This window comes from Tiliqua scincoides, chromosome 2 (assembly GCF_035046505.1).
Source record: "Tiliqua scincoides isolate rTilSci1 chromosome 2, rTilSci1.hap2, whole genome shotgun sequence".
Classification (NCBI taxonomy): Eukaryota; Metazoa; Chordata; class Lepidosauria; order Squamata; family Scincidae; genus Tiliqua; species Tiliqua scincoides.
This window is the reverse complement of record NC_089822.1, coordinates 56,270,844-56,290,862: the sequence shown is the minus strand read 5'-3', so window position 1 is coordinate 56,290,862 and position 20,019 is coordinate 56,270,844. Positions and strand designations below refer to the sequence as shown.

At 44.4% G+C, this 20,019-nt stretch overlaps 1 protein-coding gene across 1 annotated transcript in view; it reads right to left on the bottom strand.

Annotated features, from left to right (window-relative positions):
• The window catches only part of LMNB1 (lamin B1), a 33,653-nt gene extending 14,272 nt beyond the window's left edge, over positions 1–19,381 (bottom strand). The window contains exons 1-2 of the mRNA XM_066613408.1: positions 18,846–19,381; positions 51–207 (exon numbers count right to left, since the gene is read on the bottom strand). Of these exons, the coding sequence (XP_066469505.1) occupies positions 51–207; positions 18,846–19,210 (522 nt within the window). The 5' untranslated portion in view covers positions 19,211–19,381. The remainder of the gene's footprint in view (positions 1–50; positions 208–18,845) is intronic.
• Between the last annotated feature and the right edge of the window lie 638 nt (positions 19,382–20,019).

Here is a 20,019-nt window from a genome sequence, read left to right as displayed (position 1 = left end):
CATTAGAAGTCCAAAGACAACTGCCTCAGTAAGAAATGGTTATATCTTACCTGGGCAATCTGATCTTTCAAATCTTCAAGTTCTCCCTCTAGACTTTTCTTATCACCAAGTGCTGTGGCAAGTGCCGCTTCTTTAGCATTAAGAGCTGCTTCAAACTCCCGAAGCTTAGCCAGTGCTGTATTCAGATCTGATTCTTTTTTTGCATAACTAAAACAGATCAAGGAAATTACAATCAACTGAGGGTTTCAAATACAATGCAAAGAGAAGGAAAATATTTTCCATGCTGCAACCTTGGACGGTGGTAGCTCATTTTTATTTATACTATATGCTATTTATATTATTCAAGCAATGTTGTCAAAGTAGATTACAAAAAAATAAATACATGAACACAACAAAAAATTACTTGCACTTCCTTCCCCTGTGGGACATTCTAGTCTTTATCATAATATGTCTTTATCATAATATTAATTCTGATGGCAATGCCTGGAATGCCACAAATCAAAATTGGACTGGTCACTGTAGCTATGCTGTCTCCAAGACAGCAAATGTAGGAATACTAGTGGGACCTGAAACAGACAGTCCATCCACTGCTAGGGCAAAATGATGCCATTAAGTTATAACTGGGACTAGTCTGGCTACAGGCAAATCTCCTATATTGATTATTCAAAAACATTTAGAAGCCTACCACCTACATAAGATGAATTCTTGATAGATCAATTTGTCATCTGCCACCCTCAGAAAAGATAATCTAGAGGACTATATAAGCCTGCACAAAAGCACTAACATGGCAACCTGTAACTCCGGAAGCAAGCATAATTCCAAATACCTGTCTGTGAGCAAAAGAACGATTCATGGATATTCACTGGGGCAATACAACTACACTACAGAAAAGTGCTATCATGTTCATTTGGTTTTAATTTGGCCCAATTTTTCCTCACAAAGTATTAATGCTCCTCTGAATCGTGCATATCTAAGCTCTCCCTGTACCCAATAAGACTTGGTCATGATGACTGCTTCCTTCAACCTCCCTTCTGCTCCCAAGAATCTCTAGATTTTAAGTGTTATTGAGCTGCTTTCCCCCATCCCCACAGCAAGGGAACACTGTCTTCAAAGTTACTGAGCTGCTCAGGTTGTCTCCAACCAGCTTCTATTGCTTGTAGATTTCTTCACAGCAGCACCTGCTTCAGAGCCCCAAACAAGCCCATTCATCGGTCAAACCAATGCCTAAGTTCAGGAGCTTCTGAACAAATATTAGTAAAAATATAGCACAAACCTCACAGCAATTCCCCAAGGCAGTACACCACCTAAGTTAGGGAGAGGGAACCTCATAAAGACAGTTTGCTGATCTCTTATTTTACATGGGACAAGGTAAACACTCTTGGAATCTCACTAAAGCACTGTTTCTCAAACTTTGAGGGAGCTTTACTGCCTCAGTAAGTTCTTACAGGAGAGGACTAGGGTAGCGACATGATCCCCAGGATCGCGTCGCGGGGGGGCGCTTTCCACTTACTTTGAACTATGCAGGGAGCCCTACGCAGCTCTCTGCATCTCTCCCTGACTCTTGGAATCTGCAATAAAAGTGGGCAAAAAGCACCTCCTGCAAAACAGAAGGGCTTTGATCCTGCTTTTACTGAAGATTCCAAGAGTTGGGGAGTGCTGCAGGGGGCTACGCAGGGCTCCCTGCACCTCCTGCAGCCTGCTACAGCCCTACATTGTTCAAAGTAAGTGGAAAGCACCCCCTCGCCCCCCCTTAGCAACGCGATCCTGGGGATCATGTCACTGCCTCCCTCCCCCTGCCCCTTCAAGGGACGGGAGAAACATTACATGAACTGGTGGGTTGCGACCCACCAGTTTGAGAACCACTGCACTAAAGGCATAAGTTTGCACTTCTGCTTTACAACAGAAAATTGAGGAAGACCCTGCTCTTCTGAGTTTCAAGTAAAACTGTCTCCCAAAATATTTAAGAATCTTCTCAATGTTGGCTTCAAGTACTTACTAGAATTCAAAGATCAAAGAGGTTGGTCTGACATAGAGGATGGGCCAGAAAGTTGAATATTATCGTGTTTATAAGAAGTCTGTCTTCATGGGCAAGATTGAGTTCCTTTTCCTTCACTTATTGCTAGGGGCAGTCTAAAATGGCATTTGCGAAATAACATGAAATAGGGCTTAAAAAGACAAAATGTGATATTCCTTTAAATCCACAAAAATAATTTTACCTTTGCTCTGGGGAGGGAATAATTGGTTGGTAATTAGTAAATAATAATTGGGAATAAATAGTTGAAAAAGTAGTGCCTTACCCCACCAGCAGGGGAGGTGGCTGGGGCAAATTCTCTTCAGCAGATCTCCTCAAAAGTAAGCCCCACTCCACTCCTTCAGAAGCAGTAGCAAGCATTGCAGCTGTTTTGCCCTCTGATCGCCAAGAAGTCCTGGTCGCTCTTTGAAGCGGGTTCCTTCTTTCCACCCCCTCCTGAACATGTGAAAGTGCTGAACTACCATCCACCAAAAGTAGGCAGTGGAAAAGAGGTGCCTCTTGGCAGCATCCCCTAGGATGGCAAAGATCTCCATTTCATCTTTGCACTGACGCCCCCCTCCCATTCGCTGCTCCTCTGCCCAACTTGCAATGGTGGAGCAGTTTCAAGGAATGACAACTAGAGTTGAGAGGGTTGGGAGAATCCCATTTTTGCAGCTCAGGCTGGGAATGTCTTGCCTCTTGGTGAACAACTTTTCACCCAAGCCTTTCCTGGGGTAGGTGGGCGGGTGTGTGAGGGGGGGTGGTCACCCATGGAGACAGATGAATTGAGAGTAAGGGTGCTGAGAGTACAAGGTGTTCTGTGCTGGCACCAGGAAGCCGGAGAAGTACAGAATGGGCACACTGCACTATCTCACAGGACCCAAAACAAAGAGACCTGTGATACCTTAAAGAGCAAAGCAAACTCTGATGCCATGAGCGCAGAGCATGACTGCACACTAGGTTGGCTTGGGCTGCGAAAGAGTGAGGTCAACTTATCAGGTTGTCTGGAGTAGGCAGAGGGAAGGAGGAACTGGCTAAACTCTCAACTGCTTGGAGACAATGGGAGTGGAAGAAAATTGCCAAATAACCAGAGCCAGGGGACATCCACTAAAATTGAGTGTCAGGATTGTCAGAACAGACAAAAGAAAATATTTCTTAACCCACTGTGTAAGTAGTCTGTGAAACTCCTTGCCACAGGCTGTGGTGATGGCACCTGACCTGGATGCCTTTAAAAGGGAACTGGACAGATTGACAGAGAAAAAGTCCATACAGGTGGCAAGTCGTGATGGGTTTGTGCAACCTCCTAGTTTTAGAAATGTTTTAAAATTGATTAAGATAATGATTTGGAATAAAACACATAACACTGCTACAACACTGCTTTCAGCCCTTTTTTTAGGGTAGCACCACCATCCACAAAAAAATAAAACCATTTTAGACTGCCTCTACTTATTGCTGGTCTTGTGTTATTGACTATGCATGCTCCCTTTCTTTTGGAAGGGCTTTGAGAAGGTGCATTAGAAGACCCATCCCTTGCTGTTGCTTTGTGGATGGCAGTCAAGGAGTATTAAATAATTGCTTTGTGTACTTAACATTGATTGATGTTCATACAACTTGGTAACTGAATTAATTACTAATCGTTTTAACCACATTTTTTACTGTGACTCATTAAAATGTTCACATATTCAGATGAGTTTAATTCCCAGTTTCTGGTTTATTAAACTTAGGATGGTTTTGTGTTTTGCAATCCTAGGTAAACTAAGAAACAAATATCATTGAAACAAACTTCTAATTTAATGTGTGCCAGACTGCAGTCTTAAAAAACAAAACTAGCAGAACTGGCTTAGCCCAGGCAGAATTAACTGTGAAACAAGAAATACTAGACTGCAGTATTATGCAAGAAGTCAGAACTGAGGAGCTAGAGCAGCCATTTTCAACCACTGTGCCATGGTACACTGGTGTGCTGCGAATGGTCAGCAGATGTGCCGCTGGAGTGTGGGGAGAGCCATTTATTAGTAGGGCCATTAGGTGATGTGCCCCCACCAACAGCATGGTGCGCCTCGTCAATTGTCAAGACTAACTGTGTGCCTTGACAATTTTAGTACCTTGTCAGTGTGCAACAAGATGAAAAAGGTTGAAATCACTGAGCTAGAGAAAAGCTATATTACAAGCAATCGCTAAAGGAATACAAATTAGACTATTTTGAGATCAAATAGTTCAATATTAGCTTGACGAATAAACAAGAACTGAGAGAGATAAGGTTCCCCTTTGCTTACCCACCTTTATACTAAAATCAAGATACAGCAATACCTTGACTTTCATCCATTTGATATTCATCACTTTGTGCTTTCTGCTGTTTTCAATTATAAGCACATTTCAAATTCCATCCACATGCTTTCATCTTTTGACCAACATTTCAGTGTTCGCCAACATTCTTATGCTTGCTTTTCTTTTAAGTTTGCACACATTCACACGCGCCACATACCCCCGCAGATACTCGCCTATAAGTCGATCTCACAGATAAGACGAGGGCAGGTTTTGAGCCCAAAATCATGGAATTTGCTATGACCCTCGGATAAGTCGGGGGTTTAACTTAGGGAGGTGTCTGACTATAATTTTGTCTGATTTTACCCGAGGCCAGATCCTGAAAAATAACCTCCCAGTAATTGTTACCTAAGAACTGTACAGGCACTAATTTATTAAAAACACAGTGTATATACATAGTATGTATACATCTATACATGCATGTATACATACATAGTATGTATACATACATACATAGTATGTATACATACATACATAGTATGTATACATAGTATAGCAAAAACAGTATTAAAAATAGTCTCTAATTTATTAAAATTATCTATCTCATAGATCATAAGATACATTTTTATTCACTAATTTTTTTAATTGTTCTCTCAACAACCATTTGTAAACACTATCAGAGTAAGGCCACAATCCCATCCACACTTTCCTGAGAGTAAGCCTCATTGACTTTAATGGGACTTACTTCTGAGTAGACAAGCCTAGGATTGGGCTCTAAGTACACTGGAAACAGCATACTAGTAGAACTATTAATGAAATCCTCCTTTAAAGTGCCTGGTGTCTTAAGCCAAATGCTCTCTGTAGAACACACAACACACAACTGGGAGTGGGCAATTCAGTTCACAGTAGAGAGACAAGCAACAAGGAGTGACTGAGCAAGTACAGCTGCACATAGTTGCACCTGATTTACTTGGAAGTAGACCCTCTGTGGAGGAAGGGCAGCAGCGCCTCCGGGCCTCGTGTGGAGGTCCTGGCAAGGGGATACTGCAGAAGCAAGCATGCTCTCCCAAAAGCTTATTACATAAGCAGCTGTTACAAGTGCTTCCTAGCTCCTGCCAGCATGCAGCTAAGCTCTCTGGCTAAAATACCTGTTGCTGCAAAATAATTCTACTTTAAATTCTACTCTCTGCTTTTCCTGTGTTTTGCATCTTTGCAAGGTCTCCAGGACTCTTCCAGTGAAAAGGACACGGACACACACACAGAGTGAGATTGCTTCTCTCTTTCTCACAGATGCTCCCCCCCACCCACATACACAAATGCAGGGAATTTTCCCCTCCAGTCCAACTTCATTGGTGAGGATAGGGGGAAAATGAAGTTAGCAAGGAGGTTTGCAAAAAGTTTTGCAAAGGAGAGACTGAAGAGTGACTGTATACTGTAAGGGGAGAGGTGGAGAGGAAAGCAAGAGGAGGGAATAGACTGGGAGCCCAATCCTAGGCATGACTACTCAGAAGCAAGTTCCTTAATAGTTAGTGGGGCTTACTCCCATGAAAGTGAGGCTAGGATTGTAGCCTTAACTGTTTTAAGTGCTCTCTCTCACACACACTCACACACACAAACTTTTCCTTTTATAAAAGTTAACTCTTCCTCTCCCCCCCAGTACAACTTCATCAGTGGTGAATGATTATGGGGAGAAGGGCTAGCAAGCCTCAGCTTCGCAACAGAGAGTATAAAGTTTGGATTCAATAAGGGGGAGGGGGCAAAAACAAGAAGGAAAGAGGAGATGGACTTAACCCTTTCAATGGCTTGAGAAACAAAGGTACAGCCTTTTGCAGGCTGCCCCTCTCTCTCTCTCTCTCCTTCCCCACCCTGTCCTACTTCATCTGTGGGGAGATGGGAAGGGGGTTAGCAAGTTGGGCTTTCCAATGGAGTGCTTGAAGTTTAAATACAGTAGGAAGGGGCAAAGGGGGCACAAGAAGGAAAGAGGAGATGGACTCAGCTGTTTCAAATGACTGCTTCTCCCTCACTCAGATGCCCCCTCCCACACACAGCTCATTGTCTCCTGCTCTGTCTTGGGTGCCGCTCCTGAGATGCCTCCATGGGCACTGGCACTGAGCATAGGCGGCTGCTGATGGCTTCGGTGGTAACTGCCCTGCCCTGCACTTGGAGCTTCTGCAGCTGGGCAACAGCCTGAAGGAGCAGGTGGAGCAGCCCTCAGGCAGCTGCAAACGCTCAACAGCAACCCCAGCCTGCACAGCCTCCTCTCTGCAGAAGATCACTTGCTCCCTCGCTCCCTCCCTCCCACAATAGTGATTGGCTGGTTCACTCGCCACCTCCCCCCCACCCTGGCTGCTTGCCTGCCCTGGAGATAAGGCGGGGCAATGATTCAGCTGCTTTTCTGGGAAGAAATTTTTCGCCTTATAGGCGAGTATCTATGGTAGTTATTTATGTTTTTCGCTGGCCAAAATAAATTTGCAAGCTAAATAAGGCAATGCTTCAACATTAATTCATTTTTTATTTTCATCCACGCTCTGGTCTCTAACCAGCTGAAAGTGCAAGGCATTGCTATATACCAGCAAATCTAGAAACATTTTACCAAGCGTCTACAGGTAGTGCCTCCTTATCCACATGGGTTCTGTTCCTGGACCTTCTGCAAATACAAACTGTGGAAAATGCCTTTATAATAGTGGTTTTCAGCTCAGAATGCTGCCCAGAGCGGTTTTTTCAGCAATTTCTAGTTTTCAGTTTAAAATGCCACCCAGAGCCTTTTTTGGAAGTCACAAAAAAAGGCTCTAGGCAACACTGTAAGTCTCAGAGAGGCCACACACGGCATCTCTGTGACATTAATGGCTCTGGAGCAAGGTTTCAGTCACGTTCAGAGCTCCAGTGGGCCCTGAAAACCACAGATTTCATTCTGAGCCCTTGGAGAGGCTACACGCCACCATACACAGCCTGTCCAAGGCTCAGAAAACCTCCCAGACACAATCAGAACAAGGATCCAGTTGTGTCTGGGAGGTCTTCAGTGGGGGGATCTGGCGGTTCAGCGTCAACAGTTAGGAGAATCTGCAGATAGAGGCCCCACCTGAACAAGTGCCCCCTGTACTCATAGGGGATATATTCCTGCCCCCTCGGATACCAGAAACCACAGATCAGGGGAAACTCCATCTCTGTGTGATCTCTATGCCCACCACCTTGATTCAGATTCCTTACCCTGATGCCAATCGTACTGTTTATGTCTTCCTTTTACCAAATGCTGTAAGCTAGTAGGACAAGCAGACAGACAGCCTGAACGCTACAGAAGACTAACCAAATGTTAAGAGGAAGTGTTTGGTAAAAGGAAGACACATACAGTACTTGCTTGGCACCAGGGTAAGGAATCTAAATGAAAATAATGGGCGTGGGGGGCAGAGAGAACCAGAACCATGGATACAAGGGGCAGCCATGCCTTTACATGTGTCTATTTACATGAAGAAACGTATTCAGGCCAATTTGATGATAAAAATCTTAATACTGCCATTAGTTTGGCAAAAACTCAGTCTTAAACTTTTACCAGAAACATTACAGAAACAGTCTAGTTTTATCACTAATCTAGTACTGCTAGGACTTACCATTCAAAGTAATTTTTTTTAGAATAGAAAAAAATCTTGATGTTGATGGACAGCCAGACTAACAATTCTCATTTATTCAACAAATTATGGTTTGGACATTTAATGATAAGAGTTTTGTGATCCTGCATACTCTTCTAATAGAAGAGTGTACCAGTTAGAATGCAAATAAATATGAATTCATAGGCACAACGGTCAAAATGCACACAGTGAAAGCAAGTTCGTTTGTCATTAGCACAAGGGACAGTACCACAATTGGAGAAAAAAAATTCCTTTAAATTATATTAAGCTAATTCTCCAAATAAGATCTGCCACCATATTTAAACATACCAATACTGAACTTGGGGCAGCTGCTTCAACTTTTCCTGTCCCCTAACAATAAAATTCATCTGACAGTTACCCTATATACCAGTCGAACTATAATTAACATTTGTTGATCAATCAAGTCCTTGTTTTAATAGGATGTGACAATATGTATTTGCAATCCTATTTTTTTAAAAAAATTAATGGCAAGTAAACTAAAATTATTTTTACAATGAGAAGCCTAATTCCTTCTGGCATTGTATGACAGCAACAAAAAATCACAACATACACATCTACACAAACGAGATCTTGTTCCTGTTAATGGCTGGCAATCTCTTGTTATGAAAATTAAACACTCCACATACAGATATTAACTCTGCAGATACATATTTTGCATCAAGGTGTTTCTCTGGCTGTGATGCATAACCTGATAATGCCAAAAGATAGTTTGGAGTCTGAACAACATACACAGAAAGTAATGCCTAATACTTACTATTAGAAGTAAACTTAACTTCTTAATGCACTATGCTATAGTTTTAACATTCATGCCTGACCATAAACTCGTATTTCTGGAAATCAAATGTTTAACACTATTAAATGGCAAAAATTAAGAAACAAAAGGCTGAATATACAGCCTTCCTGCACCTTATGAGTACAATAAAGGTATGGTTCTGTATCCATGGGGGTTTCATTCCGGAACCCCCAGCAGTTAAGTGAAACCACAGATACAAAGGAATGTCCCCCTTCCAGAGACAAAGGGAACTCAGCATGGTTAGGATTAGTTAGCCTTTCCTACAGTATTATAAATACACAATAAGCATCATCATAAACTTACAAAACAGAAATTACCCAAATTCAAACACCTGCGTACAGGTAGTCTTAATATTAGCAGAGCTAAAATTACTTTAATGTAGCTAAGGGTGCAATCCTAACCAACTTTCTGCACTGCATCCTGCAATGGGAAGGTAGTCAAGGGGCCTCCTCAAGGCAAAGGCATGTTTGTTACCTTCCCTTGGGGCTGCATAGCGGCTTGATCAGTGCTGGAAAATTGGTTAGGACTGTACCCTAACTGACTCAGCAATACTGGTCTCACTCTACGTGGATTCCACTCTACTAGATCACTTAATGTTGAATAAATTCTTAAGCAATGTGTCAACATGCTAAAAAAGATGGAAGACTATATACTTCTGAAATTTACACAATTAACACAATCTAACATGAACATTAACATTAGACACCACTGAGGCATTAGCAATAAGTATTACAGCTCAACATCTACACCAGGGGTCTCCAAACTTTTTGGCCAGAGGGCCGCATCAAATACCTGGCACGGTGTTGAGGGCCGGGAAAAAATTTAAATATAAAATTTATATAAATAAATTAGAGATAGAACTTAGATGAGTGAATAAATGAATGAATGGGATCATTCATTCAAGCTCTCTGGCCCTTAGAACACCCTCCAGATGCAACCAGAGTATAGTTCCTGTCACGTTTGGCCAAGTAGGCCAGAGACTTTCAGGGTACAAGAGGATGGCCGCAGGCCACATCTGGCCCCCAGGCCGGGGTTTGGGGACCCCTGATCTACACAAACATCTCTACTTCTAACAGAAGGGAGAAAATGACAAAGCTGCAATACCCCTGCAGCTGGGGATGGTACTTTTTTGCCAACTGTGTTTTAAAAAGTCTCTTAAGAGGCCGATGAGATGGACACAGGATTTTTAACATGTGGCTCATTACCAGCACTTTTGCATCATCATATTTCATCTTTAAAATTTATTTTTTTTAAATTGAACATTATACCAATACAGGTCCAGCCTATTTATACACGGATTTTTATACACTGATTTGACGCAACACGAATGGCCCCTGCAAATAAGAAAGAATGTGCTGATCCTTGGAGAAGGGGAAAAATGCATCCCTTTAAAATCAGTTTTAAAAACTGAACAGTCCTTTAACCACAGCCTTCTTAATGAGAGAGAGAGAGAGAGAGAGAGGGTAGCAGGCTAACAATCCATCAATCCTTCTCTCTCCTTCCTTCCACCAGCAGAAAGAAAGGTGATCATTTTGCATTGGTGAAGGGAGGGGCTGAGTGAAGTGCTGATAGATTGTCTTCTTAATGACTCTTAGAGTCAAAAGGTCAGTAAGGCTGTTTTTCAATCACTGGAGCAAACAAACTTTGTTTTTTAAATTGATTTGCTATAGTGCTTTTTTTTTTTTACAGAACTCACTCGAATAATTAGTCTCAACCTGTAGTCTGCAAAAAAAAAACCCTTTAGATAAATACATAGTTTTGATCACATAGCTTGGAAGCAGAAATGGCCAATTTACCTAACTACAGTATTATCTACTTAAGCTCATACAGAGCTCATAGGCTCTGCTCATAACAGAGATAGCACACAATCCAGGACATGCTGTATAAACATACCTGGAACAAAGAAAAGCATATATATCCACAAAAGGGAGATTAAGCAGCTGAATGCAGTTTTGGATGAACAGTCATAACACAGCTTCCTTTAGTGCTAATCTGTGACAACACTCTTTGCCCTGGCTCAACTGACAGCTATTCTAGACAATACAAGTAGTACATTCTGGGCAGCTCATAACCCATTTTCTGCCTATTAGATTAACCATGCATTCTATAGTGCTGTTTCACATAGAGGTCAGCTCCTGGAGAAAGTATTCTACATACTATTAGAGGTGCTGCTGTATTATATTCCCCTTATAAGTACATCTGCTAAAGGTGTAGAGAAGTCAACTCTTCAGGACCAATACAATGAGCGTCCCAAGCATACACCTTGGGATCTACAGTTGATTCTTGCTATCTGCTGGGATTAGGTTCCTAAAAAACCCAGCAGTATGATAACAATGATTCTATGGGATCAATGGTGGTAAGGGGAGGGGTAGCTAACCTGCTCAGGAATGCAGTGGGTGCAGTGGATAGTGTTGGGATGGCTGTAGATAGCCAAAAACATCAATCAGTTCTTCAAACCCTCCCAACTTATGTCCACATCAGTTGCTTTAGGAGCTGCACATGCAAGATTCCCTGTGTTTTTCAAAAAAAAAAAAAAGATACTTGAATCCAGTTCAATTATGGAAAATATTTTGTCCTACAAGTTATCAACAAAAAATATAAGCACACCACTCTAGGAAGACAAATGTGAGTAAGTGTGATCCAAAGTTCAAAAAAGCAACAAGTAAGATTTTTTCCAAGGACAGAAGTCATAGTTCCTCTACTGCCTTCCTCTACAACAGGTTCAGCCTTTGTTGTTTCTCATCTTCAACCCCCCCCCCCGCCACCAGCACTGTGAATTTAGGAACTATCCAACTAAAATGTATATAATTTGTTCATCTATCACTAAATCATTAAATTCCATCTATTCATCTATCATTAAATCATTAAATTTCATCATTTAGTATGGTGGAATTGGAAATATATATCCATCAAAATCACAAAGGCACATACCTTAGTCTACAAGAGTGCTTTTTTTTTTTTGCTCTTTCCTCCACAGAACAAAAACCCCAAGCTGCAACAGGCAGACAGGTTATTCTTCCTCTCAAAACCAGATTTTTATATTCTAAATATCACACCTCACAAAACCGAAGGGTATTATTTGCGGTTATTACTAATGTTTAGAAGCAGTTCTCCCAAGGTTTAAAACCTGCCCACCAGAAATCATGCCACCAATATTGTTGCTGAGATAGCACAATGTGTACAACAGACCTTTAAATATAGTAGCAACAAAGCTGTTTAAACTTTGATTATGTACAACACTCATGGTGGTTCAAAAGAAAGATTTTTAAAACAAGAAGCAAGAAATCACAAAGGATACCAAAAGCTTGAAAAACGCTTTTAACCCTAGTGAAAGATCTGGGATATGAAACAGCTAACAGGTCAGATTCAGACCCTGAAGGAATTTTACATGATCCTTGGTGACCCTACATACAGTTATCCTAGGAGCATAAATTTCACTTAAGGCAGGACTAACAAATACAGGTCACCATAATGACTAAAATTGTGTCCTAGTACTTAACAAATGGTTTCCAGGGGTGTCAAACTCATTTCATACAGTGGGCCAAATAGCATTCATGGCATCTGCTGGGGATCAGAAATGACATCCTTAAGCCAGAAGTGACGCCATTAAGCAGGTGATGGCCAGAAACAAGCATTTAGTTCTCACATAGGAACTCAGTTACAAGTTGCAGAAAATACGCAAATCTTGATCATATTTTCAAGACATGGGAGAGCCCAACTATCATGCAGGCTGCCCTTTCACCCACACCATTTCTGCTGAGGCATCACTTCGCTGTTCAGGTGCTGTGGTGAAGTGATGTCCTGGCAGAAGCAGTGCTGCTGAAAGGGCAGCCCATGTGACAACTGGGGTTTCCCAGAACCTCAGCAGAGTCTCCCTCTCTCACCCTTGTGGTCTGCCCCTTCCCCTTTCTTGCCTTCTGAAGTTTCTCACTCCCTAGAGCATTGATTTTCAACCTTTTTTGTCTCAGGGCACACTGACAAGGTACTAAAATTGCCAAGGTACACCATTGGTTTTTTGAAAATTAACAAGGCACAGCATGCTGTTGGTGGGGGGCTCACATCCCCCAGTGGCCCTACTAATAAATAACCCTCTCCCAAACTCCCGGGGCACACCTGCAGACCATTTGTGGCACACCAGTGTGCCACGGCACAGTGGTTGAAAATGGCTGCCCTAGAACCTCATCAGAAATGGTACTTCTGGGGCCATAGCTAAACCTGTGGGCTGTATGTTTGATACCCCTGGTCTAGTCTTGTTCCAAAGGGCGGGGATAGCAAAACTGAATCTGTGAAGCAAGACAAGCTGCACAGCAGGAAGGCGGGAGGCGCAGAATCAGATTTTTCTTTTTCAAATCAAGTTTTCTAAAAAGGGAATAGGGTGTGATTGCACAGGAAGTCAGCCTGCCAAGTAGGTTCAACCCCTCACCCCCAACTACCAGCCAATAAAATCTAATCTCACCATTGATTGGTGACATGTGAGAATTTTTTTTTGACCAGATTGACATATTAGATCCTAAAAGATGAAAAAATTTTCTGGCTCTTAGATCCAAAGAAAATTTGTCAAGAAATTGTTAAGAAAGAGTCAAAGTGCCTCTTGTTGGTGCCCTTCAATCTGAGAAAAGGTTCCCTGATGTATTTAGATTGGCTGGCCTTGCTGCTCTTGCTTCTGACATTGAAGCAACAGGGCGAAGATTTGGCAGGTCTGGCCAAAGGAACATAAGAACATAAGAACATAAGAACAGCCCCACTGGATCAGGCCATAGGCCCATCTAGTCCAGCTTCCTGTATCTCACAGCGGCCCACCAAATGCCCCAGGGAGCACACCAGATAACAAGAGACCTCATCCTGGTGCTCTCCCCTACATCTGGCATTCTGACTTAACCCATTCCTAAAATCAGGAGGTTGCGCATACACATCATGGCTTGTACCCCATAATGGATTTTTCCTCCAGAAACTCGTCCAATCCCCTTTTAAAGGCGTCTAGGCTAGACGCCATCACCACATCCTGTGGCAAGGAGTTCCACAGACCGACCACGCGCTGAGTAAAGAAATATTTTCTTTTGTCTGTCCTAACCCGCCCAACACTCAATTTTAGTGGATGTCCCCTGGTTCTGGTATTATGTGAGAGTGTAAAGAGCATCTCCCTATCCACTCTGTCCATCCCCTGCATAATTTTGTATGTCTCAATCATGTCCCCCCTCAAGCGTCTCTTTTCTAGGCTGAAGAGGCCCAAACGCCGTAGCCTTTCCTCATAAGGAAGGTGCCCCAGCCCCGTAATCATCTTAGTCGCTCTCTTTTGCACCTTTTCCATTTCCACTATGTCTTTTTTGAGATGCGGCGACCAGAACTGGACACAATACTCCAGGTGTGGCCTTACCATCGATTTGTACAACGGCATTATAATACTAGCCGTTTTGTTCTCAATACCCTTCCTAATGAGCCCAAGCATAGAATTGGCCTTCTTCACTGCCACCGCACATTGGGTCGACACTTTCATCGACCTGTCCACCACCACCCCAAGATCTCTCTCCTGATCTGTCACAGACAGCTCAGAACCCATCAGCCTATATCTAAAGTTTTGATTTTTTGCCCCAATGTGCATGACTTTACACTTACTGACATTGAAGCGCATCTGCCATTTTGCTGCCCATTCTGCCAGTCTGGAGAGATCCTTCTGGAGCTCCTCACAATCACTTCTGGTCTTTACCACTCGGAAAAGTTTGGTGTCGTCTGCAAACTTAGCCACTTCACTGCTCAACCCTGTCTCCAGGTCATTTATGAAGAGGTTGAAAAGCACCGGTCCCAGGACAGATCCTTGGGGCACACCGCTTTTCACCTCTCTCCATTGTGAAAATTGCCCATTGACACCCACTCTCTGCTTCCTGGCCTCCAACCAGTTCTCAATCCACGAGAGGACCTGTCCTCTAATTCCCTGACTGTGGAGTTTTTTCAGTAGCCTTTGGTGAGGGACCGTGTCAAACGCCTTCTGAAAGTCCAGATATATAATGTCCACGGGTTCTCCCGCATCCACATGCCTGTTGACCTTTTCAAAGAATTCTATAAGGTTCGTGAGGCAAGACTTACCCTTACAGAAGCCATGCTGACTCTCCCTCAGCAAGGCCTGTTCGTCTATGTGTTTTGAGATCCTATCTTTGATGAGGCATTCCACCATCTTACCCGGTATGGATGTTAGGCTGACCGGCCTATAGTTTCCCGGGTCCCCCCTCTTTCCCTTTTTAAAAATAGGCATGACATTTGCTATCCAGAACAAGCAGACCTGCCACTGGGACAGGACAAAGCAATACGCAGTGGGTCTGGTCACTGGGACAGCACCAGGACAAGTGTCTCTTACACAGTTTTTGGGTCTTTAGGTATGGCATACAACTTTGGAAGCAGCTTAGGTGTATTTAATAGCATTTTCCTACTACTCTCAGTCCTCTCCTAATCTTTGAATTGTTCTTGCGTATGTATTGCCTACTACAAGAGAAACTTTGCTGCATGCTAGGGCATGTAGTGTTGTGGTGTTCCTTGAGCCTTGCTCCTGAGCTGAAACGGAAGCTACCAATCACAGCAGCACCTGTTAGCAACAATGGAACAGGGGGGTCCAGCTGTGTAGCTATGCATCATGTAGTCCAGTGCCAAGCTCAAAGTGATGCTCCACAAGTGACATCACATCCAGGCTTCTAAAAGAGTGAAAATTTGGGGGGGGGGACTCACCTCCTCCCCGCAGCAGCTCACCACCCACTTGCTCTGTTGCTTCCCCAAGCCAGTGGCATAGCTAAGGCATCTACCTAGGGTTAAAAGAAGATTTTGTAGCCCCCCCACAACAAAAATCAAATTTAATTAATTAAATAAATAAAGCATTGCCCCTTATTAGTTAGGGAACTGTGCTAGGGTGAAGACGGATGGTTATTCTTCCCCTACTAAATATAAAAACCACCATTTGAAAAAGCATCTCTTTACCTAGTTAATAAGGGTTACTTGTAGTATGATACAAGGAAACAAGAGCTGATTCATATTAACACCTTACTGGTTCCTTGCTGTATCATAACGCGACCTTGTTGGCTCTCAGAACAATTTGTCTCATAGTTCAGTTTTGAGTTAAGAAAATCCACTTTTTGTTCCATAAGGCAGTTGTGTTTTCATTTTCTGATTAATTGGCCATAACATTTGCTAGAATACAGATATTCCAATGTGGTTTGTTTCATTGCATTCAGCATTTAATTCTTTTTTCAATGATATATAACACGATGGTATTAACCATACGTACCAAGGTTTTCACAATTTTGGCCACTCATGTCAAGTTCAGCTTGTTGCACCCCTAAAGTTTGTTGCCTGGTGCAATTGCTACCTTAGCTGTGCCATTTGGGGGGGGGGGGGGTCAACAATGCTGCTTGCCCCAGGTAAGTTCTGAGACAGCTACTGGAACATACAGGAAGGGGTGAGATGAGGGCGCAGGTTAGCCAATGTAGTCTTATTTTTAAGACTAAATGTTAGTTGTAAAATTTATCCTGAACACCTGGGTCAACTTGCCCTTGACCAGCAAATTAAGCTGACCCAAGCGTTCAGTATATATTTTAAGGCTAAAGTCTCCCAACTTATATGCGAGTATCCAGTAGATACTTTGGATGTGTCTACAACTTTTTGAAAAAGGATATCCAGAGAGAATCACAAACACTATATGTAGTACAGGAAATGAACAGCACAATTGTAAGTCTTCCACTGACATACATTTATAGATATCAATAAGAAAAAAGTCAAAGCAAGGGCAAATTGGCAGCAAACAACTTCAGAAGTCTTGATGGCACCCGTACAGCTATTCATATGTCCATACACTACAGGTGCTAGAACCCAATGCTACAGGTACAAGCACTCACTTGCTCTAAGGAAGCAGGGACAGCTAGCAGAAGCAACATATCTATGCAAGTAACAAGAATGCAATTTTAACAATTGCATTATACTTATATAATGTATTGTATTGGCAACCTTCAGTCTCGAAAGACTATGGTATCACACTCTGAAAGGTGGTTCTGGAACAGCGTCTAGTGTGGCTGAAAAGGCCAATCCGGGAGTGACAATCCCTTCCACACTGGGAGCAAGTGCAGTCTGTCCCTGGTCTGTCTCCCTGGCTATGGGCCTTCCTTCTTTGCCTCTTTGCCTCAGACTGCTGGCAAAGTGTCTCTTCAAATTGGGAAAGGCCATGCTGCACAGCCTGCCTCCAAGCGGACCGTTCAGAGGCCAGGGTTTCCCACTTGTTGAGGTCCATCCCTAAGGCCTTCAGATCCCTCTTGCAGATGACCTTGTATCGCAGCTGTGGTCTACCTGTAGGGCGCTTTCCTTGCACAAGTTCTCCATAGAGGAGATCCTTTGGGATCCGCCCATCATCCATTCTCACGACATGACCGAGCCAACGCAGGCGTCTCTGTTTCAGCAGTGCATACACTTATATAATAACAATTACTTATAAGTAGTGGGAGACTACCAGTGTTCCCATAAAATTCCCCTAACCTGACATTGGTGTTCCCTGAAATACAGTATGCACTCCAAAACACCACTTCACCCAACTATGCTTACAATGCAATTTCTCATCGAGAAAAATGACAATTAAGTTAATCTTGTTCAAGAATTACATTTAACACTGCAACTAATAATTACTAAGGAAATTACTACACGTCAAATACTTTTTTTAAACCAGCAAATGCAATCATATTGGAAAAACTTCTTAAAATTCAGCTCCAAGGTGGTACTAGCTTTAATATAACACAAAAAAAATTATGTGCTTTATAGTAGCTAGTTATATGCAGCCCACTAGTAGCTATAAATATCCATGCATATGTTTCATAATTATGGTACCAGCAAGTACTTATAATCCATTATATTTAAACCATATGTGAACACAAAACACTCTCTTGAACACTGCCATTTCATAAAGTGTCACACAGCCACACTGGACGCTATTACTCCTCCCACAAAGGCCGGAAATGTGTCATGAGATAAAAAAATACAGAGCTGACACAGGAAAGGGTAGGGACGTTCCCATTCATTCAAACAAGAATTCTAGACATAGCACATGGCAGCAGCTGGAGGAGTCAGACTAATATACACTCGCTACAAGAGAAAAATGAATGGGAGAAAAGGGGAGGAGACAGTAACATGCTTTCAAAAAACATCTGCTTATCATCTCATACCAGAGCAATATAAAGTGATGTGTTTCTGCTTTAACAAGTGTTTTCCTTCTGGAGACTCAGAACTATTGAAACTGGCTACATTTCTCCAATTATAATAGCCACACTATCTACTCTACAGACAAGCACATAGAGCGTATAGGATGGGGGGAAGAGACATAATGACACGTATTGTTCTTCACATCTTGAGAATGCTAAGGTTAAGAGGACACAGAAAACAATAATAATCTCCTACTGAACACCACATTAGTGTTGGAAGCAGACACTGCACCAGGGCAGAGGCAGATTGAAGCCCCATTATTTAATGCATGCCTTGCTGAGTTTGCAAGAGTGCATACCCAAGACCCCTGAGGCAGAGTTGCCCTTTGACCTGAACCAGCCACATTTTTAAAAGTACAGAATTGAGTCACTTCTGCCCAACTTTCATATACAAAACGGGGATCAAACGTGTACACCTGTGGGCTGGGCAGATATGGGTTGAAGGGGGTCACTGGAAAGAGTCAGAATTTGGGGGCTGGGGGAACAAGAAAGAGAACACTGTGAACATAGGATTTTAAAGCCCAATCCTATGCATGTCTACTCAGAAACAAGCCCCATTGGAGCCAATGGGGCTTACTCCCAAGGAACTGTGGCTAGGACTGCAGCCTCAGGGCACAAGCCTATGCATGCCTGCTCAGAGGCAAGTCCCATTAGAGTCAGTGCCGCTTACTCCCAGGGAAGAGTGCACAGGACTGCAGCCTCCACCGCAGGCACATGGCTGATAGTGGGAGAGAGTCCCGAGCATGCAGGCGACACCAGAGAGCGCAGGGGCACCAGGCGCGCTCCACAGCCAGGTTTCCCTACAGCACCAGGAGTCACGTGCCCAAATTAAGCCCCGCAGGGAGCTGCTTAAGAGGGCCACCTACTACGGTTCCTCCCCCCCCCACGGCCTGAGGGGGAGGGGCGACACTCACTTGCCCAGGACCTGGTCGTGCTCGGCCCGGATCTTGCCCAGCTCGATCTGCAGCTTGGCCCTCTCGCGGGCCGTGTCGTCCAGGGCGCGGCGCGCGTCGGCCAGCTCGGCCTCGTAGAGCGCCTTGAGGCCGGTGAGCTCGCGGCCGCGCACCTCTTCCCGCTCGGTGACCTGCAGGTGCAGCGCGCTGTTCTCGATCTCCAGGCTGCGCACCTTGTCGATGTAGACGGCCAGGCGGTCGTTCAGCTCCCGCAGGTCCTCCTTCTCCTGCAGGCGGCTGATGCGCGTCGGGCTCAGCGGGGTGGTCGCCGCGCTGCTGCGGGTCCGCTGGCCCACCGGCGTCGAGGCCGCCACCGCAGCCGCCATGGCGCGAGCGGAGGCTGCAGCCGCGGAGGAGTCCGGCGCGAATGAATGGAGGGAGGGAGAGCCGCCTCGGAGGGCGCCGCTGCTGCTCTTCCCGCCGCCGGCAGCGCGCGCGTCGCCGCCCTCCAGCCGCTCCTCCCCGGGTTCGCACAAAAACGGGCGGGCTCAGCGCTCGAGCCAATATGGCCGTCGCGCGCGCAGAGCCGAGCGGCGCGTTGTCCCTCCACCCCGCCCCCTGCACAGAGGCCGTCCCCACGTGCCGGCAGCCCAGCCAATAGAGAGGCGCGGCGCGCGGGGCCTCGCTCTTTATGGAAGTCTAGACGCTAAATTCAAAACTCGCTGCGAGCAACTGTCGGGGTGGTGGCGGCGCGCGCGCGCGCGCTGTGCCCCCCTCTCAGCCGCCCCGCCCCCTTCGTCCTCGCGCGCGCTCCTTCTCCAGCTGTCGGCGTGCTCCGCGCTCCCTCCCCCCACGGATTGTGCACGGCGAGGGGGGAGAGGCGGCTTCCTGCCTGACTCCGCCCGTCCCCCGCGGATTCTGAGCTGCTGGTTCCCGCCAATTCTGTGTGGCTGTGGAGACATTGGGTAGCAGCCCTCGTGGCCGCACTTTCCTAGGAGTAAGCCTTATTGACTAGAATGGGACTGACTTCTGAGTAGACACGCATAGGATGGGCTCTGAGGCTGCAGTCCTATCCACACTTTCCTTGGAGTAAGCCTCATTGACTCTAATGGGACTGACTTCTGAGTAGACATGCATAGGATTGGGGTGTTAGACCATCCCCTTGCTGTTATCACAGCCCAATCCTATGCATGTC